Source organism: Vitis vinifera, chromosome 2 (assembly GCF_030704535.1).
Source record: "Vitis vinifera cultivar Pinot Noir 40024 chromosome 2, ASM3070453v1".
In the NCBI taxonomy this organism is placed as follows: Eukaryota; Viridiplantae; Streptophyta; class Magnoliopsida; order Vitales; family Vitaceae; genus Vitis; species Vitis vinifera.
This window is the reverse complement of record NC_081806.1, coordinates 6531325-6551293: the sequence shown is the minus strand read 5'-3', so window position 1 is coordinate 6551293 and position 19969 is coordinate 6531325. Positions and strand designations below refer to the sequence as shown.

The 19969-nt window shown below is 37.0% G+C and overlaps 1 protein-coding gene across 5 annotated transcripts in view; it reads left to right on the top strand.

Annotated features, from left to right (window-relative positions):
* The first annotated feature begins 1836 nt into the window (after nucleotides 1-1836).
* The window catches only part of LOC100855178 (ATP-dependent Clp protease proteolytic subunit-related protein 4, chloroplastic), an 88555-nt gene continuing 70422 nt past the window's right edge, over nucleotides 1837-19969 (top strand). For 4 of the 5 annotated variants that reach the window (XR_009464549.1, XR_009464548.1, XM_059734009.1 and 1 more), the window contains exons 1-3: nucleotides 1858-2175; nucleotides 14108-14311; nucleotides 18729-18784. Coding sequence is in view for 3 of the 5 variants with exons in the window: in XM_059734009.1 (XP_059589992.1) it covers nucleotides 1933-2175; nucleotides 14108-14311; nucleotides 18729-18784 (503 nt within the window). In the remaining 2 variants the exon portion in view is untranslated. Of the gene's footprint in view, nucleotides 2176-14107; nucleotides 14312-18728; nucleotides 18785-19969 lie in introns of all 5 variants that reach the window. The other variant, XM_059734002.1, reaches the window with a different exon arrangement.

Below are 19969 nucleotides of genomic sequence, written 5' to 3'. Positions count from 1 at the left end.
CATTGTCGTCTTTCAAATTGTGGTCAAAGTGAAAGAATCAAAGGGATATATTCTTTTGCAAGGGAATATTACCATAAAAATTATATCTCACAATTTAATAATTTTAATAAAATTTGTGTTTCACATATTTTTCCTATTGTTTTGCTTACATTGCAAGACCTTCACAAAATTTGTGCATACATGGACTACTAAAGTTTAGTTTGAAAAGTATGATTGGTACCCAAATATGTGCCCTAAAAGGACATAAATGACATAATTTATACATAACCTAAGATACAAATAATCCAACTTAACTTAAATTCAAGTTAGCTTTATGAATCTAACATTTATCTTGTGTTAAGAGACATGAAAAAGGAGTATAAAGGATGCAAAAGTGAAGTACATCACTAATTGAGATAGATGAAGTCTCATTTATATATGAAAGAGACTTTTAAGGATTGTGAGAATAATAAGAGTTGAGGCAAAAGTAATGGACCTGAGGCACAAACAAAAGAGATGAGCAAAGCATTATAGAGGAGATGGAGAGGTATTCAATCAAAGTTTGTAGGCATATTGAAGGCCAAGCCAAGAAAGAATAGGAAAGATCAAAACGAACCTTAGAAGATGAAAGAATGTATGTCAACACCTAATTTGAAATGCTTGAATCATTTCGAATTGAGAAATGCAAGGAGACAATAAGACAATGACTGGATTCAAAATTGGCAAGCCATTTCAAATTCATGAACCTTAATTACAAAATAGCATTTTAGAATCCCCAATGTCACTTATCAATAGAAATCCATTTTGAATTTACTAAAGATTTCGAATTCAAGGGTTGTTTTGTGGCATCCAAGCTTCAATTAATTTGAAATGGGGCTCCCACGCACCTATCCAATTTGAAATTACTCCAACTGATTTCTAAGTTGTAATTTATCATATTTTTGGGATATTTGTGATATAATTTTGATAGAAGTAACCAATTAGGGTATGCTACATGTCATGGTTATATATTTACTATATAAACTCAATTAGTTTTACGGTTTTATAGTTTTTGACCTTCAAGTTTGATTTTTAAAGAAAGAAACATTGATTTTGATATTTCACTTAAATGTATCGATTCAATACATCGTTTAGCATTTTCTCCGAAGTATGAAATGTGAAAGTTCTAGTTTAAGACTAATGGGTAATAATGTATGAAAATAAGAATTAAAATGAATCTTAACAAAGATTTGAATAATGAAATGAAATAAAAAAAAATTCTCTACATAATTTGGATTAAGCGAGTGCACAAGGAAAGTTTATAAATGTACTAAGTTTCTTCAACGAAACAAAATTACTCATTGAATTTTTTCATTATAATGCACATATATTTTAGAGATGCCATGATTTTATTAGAAGTTTACTTTAAACAACATTAGCGTCGTAAAAGTATCATCATTAAATCATGAAAATGATCATAAGAAAAATCAAATTTAAAATTTCTTATGAAAATTGCATAGTTTAGCAAAGACACTTGCAATTCTCATGTAAATGCACTTAAAATTTCCAGTGAAAATATTTGAGGTTAATAAATAGAATTACATTCAATTTAGAGTCTTACGTGTTTTCCATCTCTTCGAACTAATAAATAAAAATAAAATGAATTTCTCATTTTGATCTACTCTAGTATTTCGAAGGTCTAAATCCTATTTAAATTAAATTATTAAAAGTAAAAATCCATTAAAAAGGTGAATTGAAATTAATTTTATCCTATTATTTCATCAAATTTACTCTAAATAAAATAAAAACTCAAGAACCGTTTGATTTCCATAAAAGATTTTTTTGCACACGTGTCAGGCCCAGCGCAACCGTAAGAAAACCTTATGGAGAAACCGGAGAAAAACCAAACCCCATCTCCAGCTTATTTTACTCGCTTTCTCACGAAACCGAGCAGTGAGCAGAACGCACACAGCGATGGGAGTAGCAACCATGGCTTCGAATCTCTTCACCCATACGCGCATGTTAGCACCGCCCACCAATTCAGGCACTACCAGTTCAAACAGAACCCTAGCTTCCTTCTCTCTCAGAGCCAATCTCCTCTCTCCGTACGTCGGCGGCAGCGTCGCCTCCGACTTCTCCGGACAGAAAATCCGGCCTTCGTCCCTCTATTCGGCGTCGTTTTCGGGTTCTCATGCCAAGAGAGGTGGTGTCACCATGGTACTGTTCCAGATACGCCTGTTAACGTGCTTCCCATTGAGTTTCATTTTTCTCTTCTTTGCCTACCATGTTTGGTTTGATTTGATTTTTTCATAACCTATGTAGCTGCTAAGAAAACTACATTAATACTTTCAAAATTTGAGTGTAATTGTTTCTATTTTCATATGTGGATAACTCGAATTTAAGGTCTATGCGTAGTTCTGAGAATTACTAAAGGTAGGTTTTGTAGAATTCTGGAAATTGAGCAGGCGCTTATTCTTTACTCAGAATTTTCTGTTGAAAATCAGTCCAATAAAAGACATTATAAAAAATGGCTGCCATGTCTCAGAAATGAAGGTAACTAATTCAAATAGTGTTGAATTTTATGTGAACTTATAAGAAGAGCTTTGGTGAATTTTGAAAATAAGTTGATATTATTAGAATGTGGTTGTTGAAAATTATCATTACATAGGATGACAAAAAAAATCCATTGGGGCGTGGGGAAGGGAGTGATTCCCATTATATATGTAAAATTATTTATTTATATATTTATTTATTTATTTTAAAAAGATGAATGTAAAATTGTGAAAAAAAAAAAAAAAAAAAAAAAACCTAATAGAGAATTCCCTAACGGGAATTCTCCGTCCTTGTCCTGCCTAGTCTAAGATGGTAAATAAGGCAGGGATGGGGAGTAAATTTACAAGCAGGAGAGGGATGAGGGTGTCTTCCCTGACCTGTTTACATACCTATCCTTGAACAAGGGCTACAATACTGAACAGGCAGACATGAATAAAAATACATAGTTACAAATTTATACAAAAGAATTTGACTATTCTTAGAAACTAAAACTTTATCAATTCCTACAAATTAGGGATTTAATTATCAATTCCTACAAGTCAAAGATTTAAACTTTTATAACTAAACACAGTGGGGCAACAAATATACTCCCAGATTTTTGTAGCAAATGTTCTCCGTTCCTAGCTTGCCTAGAATAGTGTGAAACGAAGGATTAACCAATCCTTGGTTCAAGATATTGACCAACTGTCTGTTTGTTGAGACATATAGTATGCATATCAATCCATTTTCCAACTTCTCCTTTACAAAATGTCTATCGACTTCAAGATGTTTAGTTCGATTATATTGAACCAGATTATGTACAATATTAATGGTAGACTTGTTACAGTGGAGTTTCATTGATCCATGCCACCCAATTTTTAGACCCTCAAGGATAATTTTCAATGACTACAATTCACAAATACCATGAGCTATAGCTCTAAAATCTACATTTGCACTTGATCCCGTCACCACAATTTGTTTTTTAGCTTCTCTAAGTCACTAAGTTTCCTCCTAGTAGTATGCAATACCTTGAGGTTGATCTTTAATCAACAACTAGGCCAACCCAATTGTTGTCAGTATAGGTTTCCAAACTTAGCTCCTTATTCTTCTTATAAAGTATTCCTTTCCCTGCAGTGGACTTGAGATATTGCAAGATCCGATTAATTGCTCAAAGATCAGATTCCTTTGGTTGGTGCATAAAATGGTTGACTACACCACTTGCAAATTCTTCCTAAATCTTTAATTTCAAATTCTTCTACTAGTTTTCTTTTGAGCAAGTCTCTTTTTTCTTTATCATCTCACATCATAATTATATCATCCACATACACAATTAGAGAGCAGTAACTCCCCTTGTGTCTAAATGTTTGATAAACAAAGTATGGTCTCCCTGGCTATACTTTTACTTCATCGCCCTTAGAGACTGCTTGAGTCTATACAATGCTTTCTTCAACTAGCAAATATTGTTCCTGTGAAAAGATTCATCAAAACCTGGTGGAGGTTCCGTATAAGCCTCTTCCTCTAAGGCTCCATGTAAGAAAACATTTTTAACATTGAACTGGTGTAAATACCAATCAAAGTTAGCTGCTAAGGACAACAATACTCTCACAATATTCATTTTTTCCATTAAGACTCTTATCTTCTCCATTGATCACAACGGCCACTCTCGGAAAACTACACCTGTGATAATGGCGATGTTTTTTGAAGTGGAGAGAAAGACTTTCCAGATAAAGTTTGAAGGCTCCAATGGGGGAACTTGGATCTCAATAACAAAGAGAAGTCGAGGCTTTGTTGTTTCGATAGGTTTTGGAGAGGAGGAGCTGGATTGGTTGTTGGAGCATTTGAAGAAAGCTGTGGAGTTGGAGGCTTCCAGGGGTTTTATTCGAAAGATTAAGGGCAAGACTAGGACTCATTTGATGGAGATTTGTTTCAATAGAAGAGGGAGATTTATGAAAATTATAGAAATTGTTACAAAGAGGAAACCTCTAGTTCCAGTTGTTCCTGAGGGTGTTGAAGGCAATGGGTGGGAAGCCCTTAGGAAGACTATTTCTTCAGTGCAAGACTTGTCTGATCAAGCTGTTAGAGCCTCGAAGGAGATGATTAAAGATTCTCAGGTGAGTAAGGGCATTTATAAAGGAGGTCGGTCTTATCCAGATGTGGTTGTAGAGGAAGGACCTAGGAACGGAGCTCCGCTGCCAGTTGGAAAATGGGCCAGAGCTGTAATTTGTGAAAGTAAAGGAAAAATACTAGATTGGTTTTATGTAGGAAAAGCTATTGCGAGGATGATGGGTACGAAAGGAATGGTGTTTGTAACCCCTATTTTTGCTTACAATGGGTGCTTTTTCATGGATTCTGCAAGGAGAGCTGATTGGTTTCAAGATCAGGGGAGTTTAACAGTGAGAGGAGGGCCTATTGTTCTGAGGAGATGGTCGCCAAGAGAAAATACTGTTGTATTCGGAAAATTTAGAAGGGGTTAGTTAGAACTAAGAGGCCTTCCTTTTCATTTGTGGGACGAGGTTTAGCCGAGATACATTCTGCAGAAGTAGGGGAAGGTAACGAAGGTGGCACGGGAATCTCTGAAGGTTGTAGACTTGTCAAAGGTAAAGTTGTGGGTGGAGATGCTTCCAAATGTCGTGCTACCTGTGCTGCTAGAGGTGGAAGATGGGGCCTAGTCATTTACGATTGTAGTTTCAATCATCGGAGAAGTGGAAGGAGACAACCTTCTCAGGCCTGAGTCAACTTGCAGCAAGGACTAGTTGATGTCAGTGGGAGGTTGCGTCTCTTAAAGGCCAAAGAACGCTGTGGGACTATGTGCTACTACTAGGGACAATGAGTGCTACAGCTGGATGCCTCGTCATTGTTCCTGTTCTCGTTCTTCGGTTTCAAATTTGGCTTCCAAAGCGGAAAAAGGAAGGGGAGGGAGTCTCTTGGGCCCAGCGGTGGGAAGCGTTATCGGGCCAACAAAGCCAGATGTTTTTTTTAAAGCCCGATCTGTTAGGGCCCAGTTTGGGGTGAAGAGTTTTAGGCCTTTTGCTGGTCTAGTCCATGAAACAGAAGCAGGATCCTCTAATGGCGCCTTGTAGTGCCTTCATCCTCAAAGCTCCAGTGCTCAGGATCCTCCGCAAAGGAGGTAATGTCGATTGTTCACTCTCAAGAGTCGTCAAAGTTAAAAGGCCCCTCAGTCTCTGCAAGGCGCAAAGTGAGAAGCTAGCCTCCGAGCCTAAAGATGTTGCCTTTTGCACCGAAACATAACCTTGATGGGGGTAGCTCAGCGGAAGCAAATCTAGCCATTTTCCGGGGTGGTTCAGTCTCCAATAAGGGCGTTTTTTCTCCTATTCCAGAAACGTCCCAAGTTTTCATTGGGGAAACAGAGGGAGACGAAGGGATTTCGTGTTGCAGTTTGGTAAACAAGGTGTGTCCTCCTTTCTCAGCTTCCTCTGAGCAGGTCCGTCCTTTGGCTAGGGCTTTTGCTCCAAAATCTCTTCCCGTCTCCTCTGTTTCTACTATTCATCATTTTCGGTGTCAGCCTTTTTTCTTCGATTCCGCTGGTGTCAACTTTGCTTCTCAAGGTGTTCCCTTTTCGAATTCTCCTGGTGTTGAGCTTAGTCATCGTGTTGGCATGCCCTTTTCTGAAGGTATGGAGTTTCCCGTAGAAGCCTCTAACTGAAATTTTAAAGACTGTCATTTCCTTAGGGAATCACTTAGTAGCCCAGAGGAGCTTTGCGTCTCAGGCAAGGCTTCGTCCCCAGAGCCAGAACATCCCGCTCTCCCGTTGGAAGGTTTTCAGATTGAGGGCCTCACGCCTAGGAAAATGGTCAATGTTCAGTCGGTTTTGGAGAGTTTGAGGATTAGAATTGTCAGAGATAAAGGAAAAGTTCTGGAAGTAGAGAGCAAGAGTACTCTTTCTGTGGACAAAGTCTATTTCAGAAGGAAGAGGAAAAATGATTGTGGAACCAAGGGAGAGGCTTAGGTTTGGTTGCGGTTTGTGCTGAGTTTTTTGTTTACATGAATATCTTAAGTTGGAATATAAGAGGATTAGGTTCTAAGAAGAAAATGAGGAATGTCAGAAGGTTTTTAAGTTCTCAAAATCCAAATGTTGTGATGCTTCAAGACACAAAGAGACAAATTTGGGATAAGAGGTTTGTGAGTAGTGTTTGGAAAGGTAGAAACATGGAGTGGGCTGCTCTTCCTACTTGCGGGGCTTCAGGGGGGATTGTGATTATATGGGATTCAAATAAGTTCAAGTGCACAGAGAAGGTGTTAAGATCTTTCTCTGTAACTGTGAAGTTGAACTCTAGTGAGGAAGAGTCTTTTTGGTTAACTTCATTTTATGGCCCGAATAAGCCTTTGTGGAGGAAGGACTTTTGGTTGGAGCTTCAAGACCTGTACGGTCTGACTTTCCCAATGTGGTGTGTAGGAGGGGATTTTCATGTAATCAGGAGGATCTCTAAGAAACTGGGTGATTCTAGGTTAACATTCAACATGAGGTGTTTTGACAAGTTTATAAGGGAGAGTGGTTTGTTGGATCCCCCTCTAAGAAATGCGGATTTTACTTGGTCAAACATGTAGGTTGTTCCTATTTGCAAGAGGTTGTCTTCAGGAGGCGCTTCCTAGATGGACCTCAGATCATAACCCAATTTGTTTGGAAACTAATCCTTTAAAATGGGGTCCGACTCCCTTCAGGTTCGAGAATATGTGGTTGCTCCATCATGAGTTTAAGGAGAAGTTTAGTGATTGGTGGCAAGGGTGTACGGTTGAAGGTTGGGAAGGTCACAAGTTCATGAGGAAATTAAAGTTTGTTAAATCAAAGTTGAAAGATTGGAATAAAGTGGCCTTTGGAGATTTAAGAGAGAAGAAAAAACTCATTCTTTCGGACTTAGCTAGGATTGATCTAATTGAACAAGAAGGGAATTTGAATCTTGATTTGGTATCAGAGAGGACCTTAAGAAGAAGGGAGCTAGAGGATTTGTTATTAAAGGAAGAGGTTCATTGGAGACAAAAATCTAGGGTCAAGTGGATTAAAGAAGGGGATTGCAATTCTAAGTTCTTTCATAGAATGACCAATGGTAGGCAAAATAGGAAGTTCATTAAGTCTCTGATCTCTGAGAGGAAGGTGACTTTAAGCAACATTAAGGTTATATCTGAGGAGATTGTAAATTTCTTTGGGAAACTCTATTCCAAACCCAAAGGTGCTTCTTGGAGGATTGAAGGAGTAGATTGGGTTATTATTCTTGGAGAGAGTGCAGTTTGGTTGGACAGACCTTTTTCTGAAGAGGAGGTACAAATGACAGTTTTCCAATTGAATAAGGAAAAGGCCCCTGGTTCTGATGGTTTTACTATTGCAGTATATCAAAAGTGTTGGGGGTTTCTCTTTGTTTTTAGCTATTGTTGGGTGTTTTTATGTTGTTCAGATTGTGTAGGAAGGACCTCTCATCCTTCTAGTGGTTTCCTTTGTTTCTTTTTTCTTTTCTTTCTCTTGTATCTTTCCTTCTATTAATATATTTCTCTTCGTTTCTGATAAAAAAAAAAAAGTGTTGGGATGTGATCAAAGAGGATCTTATGAGGGTGTTTCTTGAGTTCCACACCAATGGGATAATAAATCAAAGTACAAATGCGACCTTCATTGCTAGATGCCTAAGAAAAGCCAAACTTTTAAAATCTCAGATTTTGGATCTATTAGCTTGGTTACAAGTTTATATGAGATAATTGCTAAGGTCTTATCAGGGCGTTTACGCAAAGTCCTCCATGAAACAATCTATGGCTCTCAAGGAGCCTTTGTTGAAGAGAGACACATTTTGGATGCTGTGTTGATAGCCAATGAAGTGGTGGATGAGAAAAGAAGGTCAGGGGAGGAAGGGGTTGTCTTCAACATTGATTTTGAGGAAGACCTATGATCATGTGGATTGAGGCTTTTTAGATCATGTGCTAGAAAGGAAGGGGTTCAGCCTGAAATGGAGATCTTGGATAACGGGATGCTTGTCTTCATCAAGTTTTGCAATCCTAGTTAATGGGAATGCAAAGGGTTGGGTTAAGGCCTCTAGAGGTTTGAGACAAGGAGACCCCCTTTCTCTTTTCCTTTTTACTTTAATATCAGATGTTCTAAGTAGGTTGATGATTAGAGCAGAGGAATCTGGACTAACTGAGGGTTTCTTTGTAGGGAGGGATAAGATTAGAGTGTCTTTGCTGCAGTTTGCAGATGACACCATCTTTTTCTTTAAAGCCTCTCTGGAACATCTTCAAAACCTCAAGATTATCCTTTTGGTGTTTGGGCAAGTATCAGGTTTAAAAATCAACTTAGAAAAAAACACCATTTCAGGTATTAATACTAGGCAAGAGTTGTCTAGTTTGGCCTCAGTTTTTTATTGCAGAGTGTCAGAGTGACCTTTGTCTTATTTAGGCCTTCCTTTGAGAGGGAACTCAAAGACAATAGACTTTTGGGATCCGGTGGTTGAGAGAATTTTGAGGAGGTTGGATGGTTGGAAAAATGCCTTTTTGTCTCTGGGAGGGAGAATTACTTTAATTCAGTCAAGTCTGTCTCACATCCCTAGCTACTTCCTCTCTCTATTCAAAATCCCAGTATCAATAGCCTCAAAGATTGAGAAGCCGCAAAAGGATTTTCTTTGGTCGAGGGCGGGGGAAGGGAAGAAAGATCATCTTATCAGATGAGATTTTGTTACTAGACCAAAGGAGTTGGGAGGTTTGGGTTTTGGGAAGACTTCTTTGAGAAATATTGCTCTCTTAGGGAAATGACTTTGGAGGTTTTCTAGAGAAAGGAATGGTCTTTGGAATAAGGTTATTACGAGTATTTATGGGACACATCCTAATGGATGGGACGCCAACATGGTGGTTAGATGGTCACACAGATGTCCTTGGAAGGCTATTGCTCAAGTTTTTCAGGATTTTTCCCTTTTTGTCCGCCTAGTGGTGGGGAATGGGGAGAGAATTCATTTTTGGGAAGATCTTTGGTGGGATAACCAAACTTTGTGCTCTCAATTTGCTGGTCTTTATAGAGTTATTTCTGTGAAAAACCTCACTGTTTCAAATGTCCTTGGCAATTCATTTCCATTGTCTTGGAATTTTAATTTTCGCCACAATCTTACTGATTTAGAAATTGATCTCCTTCAGAGATTAATGTCCTCCCTTAGTTCAGTGCTTTTCTCTCCTTCTTTGGCAAATTCAAGAGCGTGGTCTTTGTCATCATCAGGCTTGTTTTCAGTGAAATCTTTTTTCTTGGCCTTGTCAAGAGTCTCAAATCCTATCTTGATCATTCCAGCCAAGTTTTTGTGGAGTTCAAAAGCTCCCTCAAAGGTTAAGGCCCTCGCTTGGTTAGTAGCACATGGGAAGGTAAACACCAATGACAAGTTGCAATTGAGAAGACCCTACAAATCCCTCTGTCCTCAATGGTGCATTCTTTGCAAAGGAAATGGAGAATCAATCGACCACCTTTTTCTTCATTATCCTATTACCATTGGACTCTAGCACAAGTTGTTCAATCTAGCAGGGTTGGCTTGGGACCCTCCAAGGAGTATTGAGGACATGCTGGTTATTGCTTTTAAAGGCTTGGGGAACTCATTAAGAGGCAAGACACTTTGGCAAATCGCTTGCCTTACTTTGTTATGAATGGTGTGGCAAGAGAGAAACAATAGGATCTTTGAGGATAAGGGGAGAACGGAAGAGATGTTATGGGGTTTGATTTTGTTCTATTCCTCTCTTTGGGCCTTTTGTACTGCAGCTTTTAGAGGAGTTCCTTTAAGTGTTTTACAACTCAACTGGACTGCGGTTTGCGGTTCAAAAGTTTGAGAGTGTTGGAGTTTTTCTTTGTTTGTAGTTTTCTTTAGTTGGGTGTTTTCTCTGTTGTTTAGTTTTTGTTTTTGTGGGAAGGACCTCTCATCCTTCTCTTGGTTTCTTCTCTTTCTCTTGTATCTTTTCTTCTATTAATATATTTTTCTTCGTTTCTTATCAAAAAAGAAAAAAAAAATATTCATTTTTTCCATTGGAGTGAATGTTTCTCAGCACCTTAAGTTTGAGTATAGACCTTTGCAATTAGCCTAGCTTTATATCTTTCTAGGGACCCATCAAATTTGTAGTTGAGTGTGAATACCCATCTAGATCTCACAAGTTTTTTCCTTTGGGGAATTCAACTATTTCTCATGTTTGATTTTTTTTTTCCTTCTCCTGTACCCCCATCTCCTCCCTAATAGACTTTTTTCAATTCTCATTGCCTAGTGTCTTGGAGTGTTTGGGGTTATTCAATGGAATTTAATTGGGCTAAGAAGGTTCTATATTTTGGAGACAAATTTCTAAAGGACAAAAAGTCACAAAGTGAGACATAGGATATTGTGTACACCTTCTAATTCCTTTTCTAATGGCAATGGGTTGGTCAAGATCATCAACAAGAGAAGAAGAATCAGAGAGAGAAGACTCAGTACCTGTTTGCGGTTCAGTTTGTTGGACTTGCACAGGTTCGGGAACAGATGGTCTCCTCCTGGAATAAACCTGAAAAGGTGTGACAGCAATGAGACCAGAATCAATGGAGTTAGGTGAAGATGTAGCTCCTAGATTTTCTATGATATGAGCAGGAATACAGGTTGAAATATTTTCTGCAGAATTTTGGAACTTGGAAGAAGTTTCAGTTTTGGATTGAGCAATGTCAGGTGTTTTTGTTGGCAAATCCAACAAAAGCAGATCTGGATAACCCTTGTCTTCTATTAATGTCTCCCCTAGAAGATAAGACTGAGTAAAGAAAGGTTGATTTTCTGCGAAAATCACATCCATAGAAACAAAAAAAAAAAAATAAATTAGAATAGAGATGATAACATTTATATCCTTTCTTAGTAAGATCAATGGATAATGCCTTCTCTTTGTAAGAAAGGGGTTAAAAATTGATTGAAGTAGTACCTAGCATTATTTGAACAAATGCTCTTAATACTCACTCCAAACTGATTTTTATGCCTTGTTTGGTTTGACTTCTTTCTTAAAAGCCAAAAGCTCTTTTTTTAAGTTCAATAAGAGCTTCTATGTTTGTTTGACTAATTTTGTTTGAAGAGTTTATGGGTTAAAGTAAATTTTAGAGCAATTTTTTATGCTTTATTATATTTCATGAATCCGTCCCAGTTGCAGGAGATCAAAGTTTAACCAAGGCTGACATTTACAAGCTTCATTTTGAAGAAACTTCCTTTAAGTTGCAAAAAGAAATGATATTGTTGTAAATTAATGTATAGCAGTAACATAGGAACTTGAAGAGAAGTAGAGGATTACATATATATTTGAGTTAGTGGGGTCTGGGAGCCATGTTGTATTGTTTGGTGTACCTTGGTTTTTACCTCACTCTAAAGGTGCTTTGGCTAGTTGGAATGGCAGTCTTGTTGGCAAGGTACTGAGCAGAAGCTGGGTATGGGAAATGGACCCCTTGTGCTTGTTTTGGTGTCTCTAGACAGACAGGAATTGAAAGTTTAGATGGTTTGGACCGTTTTGTTGCGATGCTGAATGATATGTTTCTTAAATCTCTCTATGCATGGTGGAGGGGTTCTTGGGTATTAAGAGTGTTTTTCTTTTTTTGGATTTTATGGATATCCTGAACCTGGGTTAAGGCTAGTTTTTCTGTGTTGTAATTTGTTTTCTTTGTTATTTTGTTTTTCAGTATCTTTCTCAGCATCTTTCTATATGTCCTAGAGTTGCCGCCCCCCATTTTATGTGTGTATGTTTGTGTCTGTGTGTCCATATCTTCCATTTTGCCTTAAAAAATGCAAAAGTTGTAGAGAATTTAATAATTCAATTCTTGGTAGGTTTGCCATTTTTCAGTGGTAAAACTCCATTAGTTCTCTTTTAGATGAGACCCTTGGAAGGTTTTAGTAAGATCACGACTTTTATTTTCTCTTTCTTCATCTTTCACTTCTCTTAATTTTAATATTTGCATTGATGCACAATTTTTACAAATAATCAGCCATTCCTTATATTTTATACTAAATTTTTGGCCATGATCATATATTCTAAACTTTCCTTTTTATGCTATCTTGGCATTGAAAAGATTGAATGTTCCTAGCTTGCCAGAATTTATTCCTAAAATTTCCCTTTAATAACTTGATAAAACAATAACTTTTAAATCCTTATTTGATTCATAAAGCCCTAATTTCTCCTTCCTCCTGATAAGTCTTAAAAATCAAACCCCAAACCATCTGTTATTTGATTATAGACAGTTGCCTTTATTTGGTGGGCAAAATTTTCAGAGGGATGCAACATCAGAACTTTCTAGGAGGTTGCTCCTGTCACAACTCTTGCACAAGTATTCTTGACTTCAGTTTTGATGGGTTTCAATGAATTAGTCTTAATGGGAATAAGGTGGTGTGGGGACAATCTGTTGTGTGTGTTGTTTTCTTCTTTATTTGCTTTAGCTCTTTCTAAGGATGCATGGGTGGAGGATGTTTGGAATTTTTCAGCTTAAGGGCAGAGGGGGTTGGAATCCTTGTTTCTCTAAACCTTTTTATAATTGGGACATAGATTGCGTGGAGAGATTTTTGGCTTGTTTGCATGGTTAAAGAGCATGTAGGGATGTGGAAGACACATTGCTTTGGTTAATGTCAAAGAATGGTAAGTTTATAGTTAAGTCCCTTTACAATGTTTTGGAACCCAACATTGGCGGGTATTTTCCAATGAGCGGCATTTAGCTTTCTTGGGTCCAACCTAGAGTTAGGTTTTTTGTGTGGGAGGTGGTGTGGGGGGTAAAGTTCTTTGAATCAAATTTAGAGATGAGATTGGTATTTAACAAATAGGTGTTACTTGTGCCTTGAATATGAAGAATTTATAGATCATTTGTTTCTCCATTGTAAAAAGATAAGGGCTTTATGGGAGCTGCTTTTGTGTTTTTTAGGGTGTCTTGGGTGTTATCTTTATTGGTTAGAGATACTCTATTGGGATGACAGGTCTTTTGTGGGCAAAAAACGCAAGAAGGTTTGGCGAGCAAGCCTTTTGTGTTTATTTTGGATGGTTTGGAAGACAAGAAACAACATTGCGTTTGATAATGAGGTTTTTTCTGTTCAAAAGCTGAAATAGGATTTTGTTTACTTTCTGTGGTCAGAATCTAAGTTGTTTATAGATGTTTGTCTCCTTGACTTTAGTAAGTTTTTTTTGAAATGTTGGGTACTTGCTGAGGTTCTTCCTCTATTTTCTCTTGTGTGAGCCTTAGTGGTGAAGGGAGGTTTGTCTCTTGTATACCTTGGGTCACTCTTTTGGCAGCTCTTTTTAATTTAATTTAAGTCTTTATTTATATATATAAAAAAAGGTGCAATATTATAGGCTATCCACTGATCAAAATATTATAGGCTATCCTACAGTGCTGCAACTTTCTTATCATTTTTGCAGCATGAGATTAGATATAGCTGGATGAATTGACTGATTCATTTTGATTCTCCAAGTCTGCTTTTATTGATAATTTTGTTTTCTTAATCCTTGTGAGATATGTTCTGTTGCTCTCTCTCTCTCTCTTCCTTGCAAGAAATGTCCTGTTATTTTTCTGTACATTTTTTTCTTGATCTTTATTGCACTAAGAATATCAAATATGTTTTCAGTTTTTGACCTGCATTCATCTTATATATGTGTACATTTGTCATACTTTTGCAAACAGGTCATTCCTTTTACAAGGGGAAGTGCATTGGACCAACCTCCTCCCGATTTACCATCTTACTTGTTCAAGAATCGAATTGTATACTTGGGCATGTCTCTTGTTCCTTCTGTCACTGAGTTGATCCTAGCAGAATTCCTTTACCTTCAGTATGATGATGCTGAGAAGCCAATTTATCTGTACATAAACTCCACTGGAACAACCAAGGTTAACTGTGTTCTTTATTTTATCCAGTTTGCTTCAGATTTCTTTCAAATATGTTTCAGGGTCTATAACCTTTATTAATGTCATCTGATCTCCAACAACAGGTTGCCCAATTTTAGACTGAGGAATTGGTGTGACATGAATAGGGTTTGTCTTTTATTTATTTGTTTATTTTTGATAGGTAAATAAGAATTGTATTAAAAGAAAGAAAGTATATATGTCATGTACGAAGAAAAAAGGACAAAAAGACGTGAAGACACAAAAACCTACTATCGCATCTTATCGTGAGCCTACCCAATCCACAAAATCTAACAATGATAAAGATCCACAAAACCTTGAACACTATGGATAGATTAAGAAAATGCTGGAGACATGCTTTTGAAAGATGATAAAAATAAACATCAAAGTTCATTGAGTTCATATGTCCATTTGGTTATGGAAGTGAGATGAATAAGGTTTCAATTGTGAATGAAAATTTGAAGTCATAACAAAAGTTTTATAGCCATGATACTAAGTTCTGTGTGATAGACAAAAATATTTGTGAAGACACAGATATAGAGTATTAATAAGTCAACTATCATATCTCAAAGTGATCAAGTATCTGGGAAAGAAACAGTAGTTTTTGAACGACAGCATTCATCTGACCTTCATTTTCTGTTATTACCTGGCTATGTGGCACAAATCATAGTGATTGAGGATTCAACATATTGGAATATAGAATTATAGACCATATTACATATTTAATTATACATTTTAAAATGCAAGAAAAAGTGCCACATACTTGCAAGAAACAAAAATTAGTGTGTTGGCACCTTAGTATTTATGCATGTATCTTCTGTCATGAGAACTTGTTTAGGTGTTGCAATGGTAGCATATTTTGATGGTATTATCAGCACAAAATGAGTGGTATCTGACTGTCACATGCATCCAAGTGTTGGATATGGTTAAAACCTTATTCTCGAATTCTGGCAACACCTTTGATTTCTTGGGGACAAAAACAATTGATGGAAGTTCAAGAAGTATAAGAAAGCTTAAAACCATGATGTTGGGACATGAATGTAATTCCTCACCATATATATGATATATTGACATTTTAGAACTTTAGCAGTTCTTCCTATGTTGTTGACACTGATCGTTATGTTTGGATGGAACAAAAACATTTTCCTCTAGAATTGAACACTTCTGAAGATGTCATCTAAGTTCCTTTAAAGTTTTGTTGAATTATGGGAATATGGCGCTATATTATTATTGTTTGTCTTGCAACGGTTTATTTATTTATTTTTTTGATAGGAAACATCACATGTATATATTGATAGGAAAAAAAGTACATTAAAAGGATGAGGAATCCTCCCACCAAAGATAAAACTAAACAACACAAAAAGATAATAAGGCACTACACTAAGAAAACTACGAACAATCTCCCTTGACTAGACCGTCCCGTTGGAACTACACACTGCTAGCCAATCTAGTTGTAACATGATAAGGGGAATGCCCTTAAAAACAGCTGAACAAAAAGCCCAAAGAGAAGCAAGGAAATGAATTGAATCCCATATGTTCTCTGAATTCCTAGCTTTGTCCTCAAATATCCTGGCATTTCTTTCCCGCCACATAACCTAAATTAAAGCTATGCACGCATTCTATCACAAAACCACCCCTCTCTTGGAATTGCCAAAACCTTTATAGTTGATGGACATCATGTCTGAAATGCTTCTCGGAGGAACCCAATCCATCTTGGCTAGCTGAAATAATCTGTGCCACAACCCCAACGACACAGAACAATGAAGGAAAATATGATCTGCTGATTCTCCTTGCTTCATGCACAACTTACAAATGTCAGAACTAAGAGCTTTTTGGGGTCTCCTCAATTGTAGCAAGTCATTAGTATTTACCTTCTTGTGTGCCATAAGCCAGACAAAGGCCTTAACTTTGAATGGGACTTGAGAATTCCATACAAACTTAGTAGGGAAAAGTGGAGATAATCTGGGCATTTGTGACAAGGCTATAAAGAAAGATTTGACTGTGAACAATCCTGAAGAAGATAAGGACCATGATCTCGCATCTGAAGCTGAAGTGGATATATGCATACAATCAAGAGATCACATGAGACGTTCTAGATCTTCTATCTCAGAATTGGAAAGATTACGACAGAAATTGAAGTTCCATGTGAAAGGGCGATCAGAACTGAGAATTGAAGATATAAGAATATTTTTATCCATGACTACTCTAAATAGCCTTGGATATTGGATTTTGAAAATCTGATCCACCCATCGAGTGTACTTGGAAAAATCCTGAAAGATTTGTGCAATAGCCTTTCAAGGACAATGATGTGACCATCTGACTAAAGTGTTGGCATCCCAACCATTTGAGTGTGTCCCGTAAATGCTTTGAATGACCTGATGCCACAGAGCTGTACTCTTCCTAGGAAACCTCCACAACCACTTCCTTAAAAGGGCACGATTCCTTAAAAGAATCTTCCCAAACCCCAAACCCCCTTTTACCCTTGGCTTACACACCGCATCCCAACTAACAAGATGATCCCTTTTACCTTCTCCAACCCCTGACCAAAGAAAATCCCTTTGCAATCTTTCAATTTTTACAGCCACTAAAGCGGGAATCTTAAACAGAGAAAGAAAGTAGCTGGGAATGTAGGTAAGGCATGAGGGATAAGAGTTATCCTACCACCGAAAGATAAGAACGCCTTTTGCCACCCGGCTAATCTCTTAGAGATTCTCTCAATCACTAGGTCCCAGAATCTGCAAGCAGTTGGATTCCCTCCCAAAGGAAGACCCAGGTATAGTATAGGCTAATCAGAAGCCTTGCATTCAAGCAACAAGCCTAACCTAGAGAGATGATTCTGATCAAGGTTGATTCCAAAAAGATTACTTTTGTCAAGATTGACCTTAAGCCCAGAAATTTGCCCAAACACTAGCAATAAACTCTTGAGAGTTTGCAGTTCTTCCGCGCAAGAGTTAACAAAGAATATGGTATCATTTGCAAACTGCAGATGGGTCACCTTAACTCTATTTCTACCTACCCTGAAACCCTACAACACACTTCTTTCCTCAGCTTTCAACAACATTCTACTCAACACATCTGCAACAATAGTGAACAGGAAAGGGGATAAAGGATCACCTTGCCTTAAACCTATAGATGCCTTGACCCATCCTTTAGCATTACCATTCACTAGAATAGCATAAGAGACCGAAGACAGACAATCTCTCATCCAACTCCTCCATTTAGAACTAAACCCCTTCTTCTCCAACACGTGATCCACAAAATCCCATTTCACATGGCCATAAGCCTTTTCAAAGTCTATTTTGAATACAACTCCTTCCTCCCCTGATTGCCTTTTCTCATCCACTATCTCATTGGCTATAAGAACTGCATCCAAAATTTGTCTCCCTTGAACAAAAGAATTTGTTTTTCCATTTTCTTTCTTCTTCTACATTTTTCAAATTTTGTGTGCATAATAGCCTTCCTTGGTGGGAATATGGTGCTACGTTACTGTTATTTGTCTTGCAACAGTTTATTGGAATTTGTTTTTCTTTTTTCTTTCTTCTCGTTATTCTTTTCTTAATACAAGGCTTTGACATGCTTATTAGCCTACTGATACAATAGTAGTATGTTACAAACAAAGAACATAAATTCAAGAACATGTGTCTGCTTGATGTTGATGGTTGTACTTGCTTCAATCTTCTTCTTCTTCTTCTTCTCGTTATTCTTTTCCTAATACAAGGCCAAAAAACATGCTTATTAGCCTACCGATACAATAGTAGTATTTTAGAAACAAAGAACATAAATTCAAGAACATGAGTCAGCTTGATGTTGATGGTTGTACTTGCTTCAATTAAAGTGTTATTGCTGAGATTGATGGTGGAAGCAGTCATAGGGTGCTGATTCTGTTATGAGGCTGTGCATAACATTAATTGTAGTAAGTACTTGATGCCAATGATAATGGAATAAACGATGGTTGTGTTGGTGGAGGAGATAATTTTTGTGGTGGTGTTGTAAACACAAAAGTTGTAATGTCGTTGATGGAGGTGGTGGTGGTGGTACTGCTGCTGCTATTGAAGATGGTGATATTAATGTTGGTATTACTGAGGCTTTCGTGGCATGTTGGTGGATGGTAATGGCGGCAGTTTGAGGCAAAAACAATTCACACAAACACATACCTTTTTTAAAAGCTATAGCATTTTGCTTCAACTAAGAAGTTTTGTTTTTTCTTTCCTCTTGTAAATGAGAAAAACAATTTTGCTTTTTAAAAGGTATTGCTCTAGTTTATTGGCTCTTTCAATTTTTATTCCCCTTTATTCCTTTTTTCTTTTTTAATAAAGTATTTTGATATACTATGGTGAATGGTGCCTACATTTTTCCCATATAATGATTCTTGCTTCTGATAAGATTTTTCACATTTTTTCAGGGTGGGGAGAAGTTGGGTTATGAGACAGAAGCTTTTGCAATCTATGATGTTATGGGGTAAAAATATATTTATCCTTTTCGTTGATACATGTCCTTTATGTGCTTTTGCCTGTCTTATTGAATTGAACAATTGACCTTTGATTCAGTGAAACACAGAATGATGAATGCTATTTGTGGACAGTTACTTCTAATATTTATAAGGATGAAAATGTTTGGTTTTGATGGAAGTCCTAGTTTTCAATTTGGAATCAAAATCGTCTCCCTCGAGCGGCTCAGCTGGTAGATGGACTTGACTCCCAAATTAGAGTTCTCAGATTCGATTCCCAAGCTTGCATGATACCCGTTCTAGGGGAAGGGGTTGTGTATCTGTAGTTTTCCTCAGTCCTTCGAAGTGGGGTTAGTGATTCCACATTATGAAAAAAACAGGAACCAAAATCATACATCTTTTGGCTATCTGAATTTGAAGAGTGAATTCCAAAGTTTTAGTAGTTAAATAGTTGAACTAAAACTTTTTTAGGTTTAAGACTACATGAATCTTAGTGAGACTAGTTCAAGTACACATTGAGTTGGATTAGAACATCATTACATTTTATCTCAAGAATTGACTCCTATCTTAAATTTCTTTTCTTCTAATAAAAGGAGTTTCTTTCCTTGCTACTGTGGAAGCTTCAATGCTTTTTGTTGAAATGAAATTGCACATCATCTTATATTAGTCCCCATAGAAAAATTCTTATGTGGTTTTAAACCACAGATTCAACAAGGTCACTTCTGATTATCATATACAAATTTTATTCTGGTTTAAGCACTTAGCTGTCATCTATGATTTTCCTTCTTTTACACTATATTACATTATACAGTTGATCTATTCCTTACTTTAAATGGATATGGGATTTTTTTTTGAGACAATGGATATTTAATTTTCCTGTCTGATTTCTGACTAGAAATCTGACTGAATTTAAATGTTCATTGACTGAAGAAAAATTGCATAAATACTAATTTATAGTTCCAGGGATACAATCTAGTCAATAGTTTTAAAAGGCGAGAGGTGCACCTAGGGCGTAAAAGTCTCTTAAGTCTTAGGCTTAGGCTTAGGCACAACATAAGATGCACGCTTGAGCCAAGTGAAACATGACCTAGAATATGTGTCAATTTTATATAACATTATTCAAAATCCAATCCAAGTGATAAAAAGTTTCAGATTCCAAACATTTGAAAAAAGCATTCAACCAAAAAATAATGAGA